Source organism: Penaeus vannamei, chromosome 30 (assembly GCF_042767895.1).
Source record: "Penaeus vannamei isolate JL-2024 chromosome 30, ASM4276789v1, whole genome shotgun sequence".
Taxonomy (NCBI): domain Eukaryota; kingdom Metazoa; phylum Arthropoda; class Malacostraca; order Decapoda; family Penaeidae; genus Penaeus; species Penaeus vannamei.
The window spans coordinates 12,343,563-12,351,062 of record NC_091578.1 but is presented as its reverse complement, the minus strand read 5'-3'; the positions used below and the strand labels follow the sequence as shown (position 1 = coordinate 12,351,062).

Genomic DNA, 7,500 nt, shown 5'->3' with positions numbered 1-7,500 from the left:
CCGCCCGTGAGTGGAAAAGTCCCGCGCTCATCGCCTCCGGATCCGCCTCCGAGGGATCAGCCGCCTCTGCGCCATTCAGCCGAGGAGGAGGCCGGCGGAGGACGGCTTGGCCCGAGCCTTGACTCCGGCCAAGGGTGAGGCGAGGCTAGAGTTCAGACGCAAAAATAAAAATGAGGATAGTGATGATGATGACGAGATCGTGAGGATGTTGAGGACAACAATGGTCATAGATTGTAAAATCTACTAAATGGATTCAATGAAAGTGCGAACTTGCCAAAGGGACTCCTGCCGTTGCATACGAATTCCAGTGTTATCAAGGCACTTATCTGCTTAGGTACTAAGTCACTGACTTTATGATGTGATGAATGGCTGTCATTTCTCAATGGAAAGAGAATGATTCTCAGAAAATGCATGGCTCTAACTGTAAAAAAAAACTAAAAAGCACTCCCCAAAAAACAAGCCAAAAGTAAAAATTTACGTGTACATATATTTGTGTATGCTTGTTTGTGCATGTGTGTGTACCTGTGTATGTGTGTGTGTACCTGTGTATGTGTATGTACCTATGTATGTGTTTGTGTGTGTCAACATGTGTACTTGGGTGAGCGAGTGCGCCTGTGCTTTTAAGCGTCCGTACATGTAGAACACCAACATAAAACAACACCCGAAAATAAATGAAAAAACACCCCATCGCCATCCCTGCACCCATGACGTCACCCTGTCTCTCCTCATGACGTAAACCCAAAAAGGAAAAACCTTCAAAGCCACTTTCCTGAGCAATTTACAATTCCCCTCAAACCACGTCCGTACCCTTTACTGCTCCCCTCAACAAGAGGAGAGAGAGAGCGTAACATATTCCACGCAAATCACTGACTCCTAAATGAAATGCTTTAATATTATCACGCAAATCTATAAAATGACAATATATGGTTTACTCATGTTCGTTTCGGTGATTTTTTTTTTTAATAATGGAAGCAAAACATCAAATGTTATCCGTCGTGTAGGGAAATAAGCGTTGTAAAATCACGAGAAATATAGAAATATATGTATTGTATCAAGTACATGCGATGTGATGTCTGTTTTCTACTTTCAGAATGAAATTTGGAAACCGCAATTCATAGCAATATAGAAATAGCATCTCACTTTTAAGCATATCTAAATATTGAATCTATCTATCTATTCCCCCTATATCTATCTATCTATTCTCCCCTTTATTTAATTATCTATTCCCCCCTTTATCTATCTATCTATTCCTTCCTTTATCTATCTATCTGTATGTATATATATATATATATATATATATATATATATATATATGTGTGTGTGTGTGTGTGTGTGTGTGTGTGTGTGTGTGTGTGTGTGTGTGTGTGTGTGTGTGTGTGTGTGTGTGTGTGTGTGTGTGTGTGTGTGTGCGTGCCCAACAAGGCCACAAGAGTGAGTACGGAAAGTTCCACAAGCCAGAAAATGGGGTTCCTTCTCGTCCTTTGTCCCGCTTATCTCGGGTCCTTTAGGCTTAAGTGTGGCGAAGAGGATGGCGATGACAATGTAATCGCGTCAGGTAATTGTAGTACTGGTAAGAGTTTAGTGGCAGTGGTGTTAGTGGTAGTAGCAGTAGTAGTGGTATTAGTAGTAGTAGAAACAGGTAGTAGTTGTGTCAGTAGTTGTAGTAGTCGGAATAGTAGTAGTAATGATAGCAGTACCAGCAGTCGTAGAAATAGAAAAAGAAGCAAAGGCAGAATTGGTAGTCACCCTTCATGGTATTAATAATTGTATCATTACCATTATCTTCATTATCTCTCCCACCATTATACAGTATAATAGAATTTTAAAAAAATAATAAAAACGTACAATCACTCATGCACACGCACACACACACACACACACACACACACACACACACACACACACACACACACACACACACACACACACACACACACACCACACACCACACACCACACACCACACACACTCATATCCGTATGAAAAAAACACCATCATGGTAATGATATATCCATTAAAAACAAATAAAATACATTTGAAAAAAAGGAACGAGCGAAGCAAAAAAGACAAACACAAAAATGAGATTTCGATGGAGGGAAGACGGCCGATGGTTCATTGACCTTTTTACTTAGGGTTCGCAAAAAGCATTTCGCGATTCGCAAAGGATTATAGCGGAAAGAAGGGCTGTTGGAATAAGGGATAACAGTTTCAAAATCCCCGCTGGACATGAAAAAAATCTGAAGGGGGGAGGCAAAATTTTTCTTTATATTTTTCATGCATGTCTATTAACAAATATTTTCATCATGCATTTATAATCAATCATTAGTAGACATTTGATGATTTCAATTTATCAAAGTCTATTTTCGTTGTCAGAATTTTTTCATTCGATGGAACGAAGTTTAGAACATGAGTTAAATACGCAAATTAAAGTTTAATACGTCATTATCAGTTTCACACGTCACTATCAGTTTAAATCCCTACTATCGGTCTTACATCACTATCAGTTTAAATCCCTACTATCGGTCTTACATCACTATCAGTTTAAATCCCTACTATCGGTCTTACATCACTATCAGTTTAAAAAAAACACTATCAGTCTAAAACGTCAGTATCCTTTTAACTCTCCACTATCACCAAGCTACCCAGACCCATCAGAAAAAAAGTCTAAAGCCCGATTTTATTGGTGCTATAACACACCACGGGCTCCAGCAGTACTCCACTGCCACTCGTTTTTTCGAATCAACTCTTTCCAAGCCTTGCAAGCTGGTCGCTGTTCTCGGGCTGAAAGTGCGCGTGTACCAACGACCTCTTGCAATTTCCTGGATCAGTTTATGAAAGAATATGTAGTTGCAATGCGGAAAATGTATTGCTATTTTAGGCCAGGAGAAATCATCCAAATCCCTGGAGAACCATAACTCTTCGATCATCAAAGCTTGCTGCAAGGCAATTTATACACGAAAAATAATGACTGATCCTTACTTGGGTTCTATCCGTGTCTAATAGGTTTTGCCTGCCAAGCTATGCACAACATCCGCACGCCGCTTTGGTGAACTTTATTCTCTCCCAAAAGATGCATCCTCTCTTATTTTAATTTATTTAATACCCCCCCCCCCCTCCGAACCAACACTTGCAAATCGTGCATATCAAAATGAATTTCAAATTCTCCCCTTACCTTAAGAAGGCCTCCTGTATCTCATCCTCCGACGTATCCTCCTGCGTCTCCATCCTGGAAAAGAAAAAAAGGGTCATAAGAAGAGTCAGCCAGAGAATCGACAGAAGGAGTTACTAATAAGGCGTACCATATTCGTACACCTGCTGTTGGTACCGGATGTTTGTACCGGCAGCCTGTTCTAAATATACAACTACACTGTCCGGCACGATGTCGCCTTCGAGGTCGCCAGGGGTCAAGAAGACATAACTGACCTACGAGCGACCTGGCATAACTCACCCTCACTCTTCACTCACCACTCTAAGGGGTCAATACCAACGCCCTAGCTCGCCCCGACCACCCCGACAAACCCGTGGAAGCTGACCGACAAGATACTTGCCTTGCTACCAACTAACACCGTTAAGAACACCTTCAATAAACTGAAGAAACAACGAAGACTGTGTGTTTCTCTGACCCTGTCTTTCAGTATAGTGGGATTCTTTATAACTGAAGGAGAGACCATTATAGCTGGTGGCAGACGGTGGTTGTTTCGACCTTTGGGCTTGAAACCGGACGCAGAACTTCGAAGAACATAGGACCGCTCGCCTATAAAAACATCATGATATGAAGAACAAGGATACAAAACCACGTGAGTACATGTATGGGTCAAATCTTTTCTTTTTTCCTTTCTTCTTCTCCCATATAATGTGTTAAGCAAACCACTGCACGTTGGTTTTGCTGGTGGAAAGTGCTAATAGTGGAAATTTAACAGCATAATGGCAACGCTCACAGTCTGTCAATCACCGGGACCTGAAGATACTTCCTCAGGCTGTCAGGTCTGGATGCAAACACATGAAATATCGTTCTTTAAATAATTAATTTTCTCGCATTTAGAGATTTATTTATATTGTTTCAACAACAAAATTCAACTCAAGTTCGTGATTTTCTCTCAAGCTGAGAATTTTCTTTTTGTGATTCGCAATTACTTACGAATTCTGTGTATTCCTTCTCTTCTTGTACAAATTTTGTTAATTGATTGTTGAATTTCACTCATTGTTGGAATCTTTGGTTCATTTTATTCTCTAATTGATGTCAATATTCGTACTCACGAACGCGTATATCATTTACATTTTGTAGTAAATACTTAACCCACACCCCTCACCCCAGGTGATCTCACTTTTCCTTTCATCAGGTCGTGGAGGGCAGGGACCTGTAATTAGGCCTTCAACGCTATTTCGGTGACAATTCTTCGGTGCAAAGAATAATAGCTTCATCGCAAATATTTCTAAATTCATTTTAATGAATAAAGCGTAAAAATCTTCCCCTTTCATCGTGCAATAATGCATGAGGTTTCGTAATGAATAATAGATATACGCACCCGATGTTTGAGAGTAAGTATAATGAAACTGAAGCATAACTCATTCGTTCGGCATATTGAGTCGATGTGACCTGTATTAACTTCTGATTATGAAGGTAGGACTAGGGCTTAGTAATCACAACCGTTTCACTTTCTTTACCGCTGGCATGTCCGGAAAATTCCGACAATCGTGTGATTCGTAGTTGATATCTGCATGGGCCATTCACAGATTGTAGAGTAAAGAATACCGATAGAATTCGAGTCTCATATAGTCCCTTCTTTTCGTTCAGATAAATTGCGTAACGGAATCCCTCTGTCGATGAAAACTAGCTCTCACATGCGTAAGTGTATCAGATTTTGTTGCGTCCATAAGTACGATTAAATAATCGGGAATAACGCATAAAAAACATTTCTGAACTGGGATGCTTGCATTGCGGAAGCTTGCAAAAGAAATTTCACGTCACCATTCATTTACGTATGTTAAGTCGCATTTCATTTAATGTTGAATTCTTGGGGTAATTGAACAATTGTTGTATTGACATGGTAATAATTATAACATTTGCTAAAATGAACGTTAAATTCGTGTTTGTGATCCATCTTCGTGTGAACTCGCTTTCTCTTCACACTCATAACTACATAGACACACTCATTCACGCAAACAGACACTGTAAAGTCAAATCTTCAATTATAGGATTTGTTGTGCATAATTGCAGGTTGTCTCTTTTACCTGCAATGTTGCTGTGATGAGTTAAACATACACGCAATCATTTCACACACTCTTCCACGCAGTTCAACAGAACACTGTTAAGTCAAATCTTCATGTATAGGATTTGTTGTGTCATGGTCCAAGGCTATTCTTTTGCCTTGTGACGTTGCTGATCGTGATTAGTGGAAATGATGCACAATACATATTTTTCTTCTTTATGAAATGAAAATCGGTTAAAGTTATCTTTGCGGCTGCCGATGTCATTTCCCTTATCTATTCTCATGTCTATCTGAGATGGTTACTAGCTCAAGCAAGTTCGTAAGAAGTGCTACTCTCCTCTCCCTCATTTATTTTCTTCCTGAAAAATACAAAAGTGAAAAAAAAATGAAATAACCACATTAAAAACTGCAAATTAGCAAAAAAATAACGGCTTACAGCACGTAATTAACATCCCTCCCTCTCTGTTGTTTTTCTTTTTCTCTTACTATCTTGGCCCTTACGTGTATAAACTGGTTCATAATGTATATATATATGGACGTGGATATCCCACACGGCATCAAATGAGATCTAACTGCAGCACGATCACCTTGCAATGCCGTGAGACGAACATCGCCAGAAGATCGCCGCAGGCCAAAGGACGAGGACTCGCGAAATTGCAGGTATTAAGCCGCCCAGATCAAGTGGACGGGCACCGCCTGTCAGTACTCCCGTAGATCCAGTGAAGAACCAGGAACTCGTCAGAGCAGGCCCCATGATGCTATGAAAAGCCGCCTGCCTGGACGCCCGTAGATCGGTTAACCTCCAGGAGCTCCCCAGCGCAGGAGTAAGCCGCCCTCAGACGAAAGGACGCCCCTGCCCAGGACGCCGTAGACCCAGACGCGCAGGCTACGAGGACGTCGGTACGAGCCGCAGCCGAGAAGGACCTGGACGAATCTGCGAGAACGTGTGAACGATGACGCCGCCGAGTATCACCTGGATAAGGATTACGAGGACGACTGGACGAACCGAAGTCAAGGAGGACCTAGGCGAAACCTTCGAGGACGTGTGGACATCGATGACGGATGGATGCACCAAGGACCAAGATGAAGAGGCCGACAACGAGGACATGCACGAGGATGACCGAGAACAGGAACGCGACGTGATGACCAGCAGATGGGTCACGATGATAGGTCACCCTTTTATACCGCCGAGCGGTATAAAAGGGTGCAATGCAGCATACTGCAAGCATATGCATTCATATCTACGGGGCCGCATGGTCACCACGTGGCAGCGTGCTGGTAACCCACGCTCCCTGCCTGCCCTCGCTGAACCCAGAAGTCACGCCGCCAAGGGGTATATAAGGTCATCCAAGCTGACCCTCATTCTGACTCACTTACTCACTCACTCTCTCACGGTCGCTTGCCCGAGCAGGGCCTGGGCTGGTCACTCCTGACCTGACCTCCCGCATCGCCAGTTATCCTATTTCTTGTGTCGCTATAAACAGTGCTTGTAACTCTTAGCAATAAAGAGAACAGCCACACCGTGTATCACTGACACCACCTGTAATCAACTACAGCTATAAAAGAAGAGGTGTTAGTACCTCTTATATCGACACCTGTTCCGAATCCTTAAGAAATCCGCACATCTCCGGGCGGAGATGTGCCGGTCCAATCTCTAATCGCAGCCTTCATTAAGCAAGCGTCTATTTTGATTAAACAGGTGTCCCATGCAAAACATGACATTTTTATTATGTCTTCCTCGCCGTTTAATCTATGCAGTGAGGAAAGGATGAACGAAAGTTGCGCCACACGCTGCAGATCAACAACCCACTCATCAAGGCTGGTTCACATCCTATTTAAGTATAATACTGACATCAAGACTGACATATGGAATTATCGTCTTTGAAATTTAGGCTTTAAAGGAGAAAAAAACATACACACACACACACACACACACACACACACACACACACACACACACACACACACACACACACACACACACACACACATATATATATATATATATAATGTGTACATACATTACTATGGTCATTTCGGTAAAGAAAGTAACACATGCGGATAAACAATACGAGAGCTTCAGAAACCGACCTTGTGGGGAAGAATTACAGTCGAAAACTTACGTCACTACCTCTTGCACTGCCATATTCGCTCACTCTTATTTCTACTGTCACTCACTTCTTGAATCATCTCAAATCTTCCATCAGAGTATATTCCAATGTTACATAAACCATCAAAAATAACCTTGTATCTTTCCCGATGAGTTTGCTTAACACGCCTGACCTTGTCT

General features: G+C 41.9%; 1 protein-coding gene across 5 annotated transcripts in view; it reads right to left on the bottom strand.

The window, feature by feature from the left end:
• Nucleotides 1-7,500, bottom strand: part of LOC113807058 (prestin) — a 103,120-nt gene that overhangs the window by 83,143 nt on the left and 12,477 nt on the right. For 4 of the 5 annotated variants that reach the window (XM_070143059.1, XM_070143057.1, XM_070143058.1 and 1 more), the window contains exon 2: nucleotides 3,173-3,226. In XM_070143059.1, coding sequence (XP_069999160.1) covers nucleotides 3,173-3,225 — 53 coding nt within the window. In that variant the 5' untranslated portion in view covers nucleotide 3,226. Of the gene's footprint in view, nucleotides 1-2,697; nucleotides 2,943-3,172; nucleotides 3,227-7,500 lie in introns of those variants that run through there. The other variant, XM_070143055.1, reaches the window with a different exon arrangement.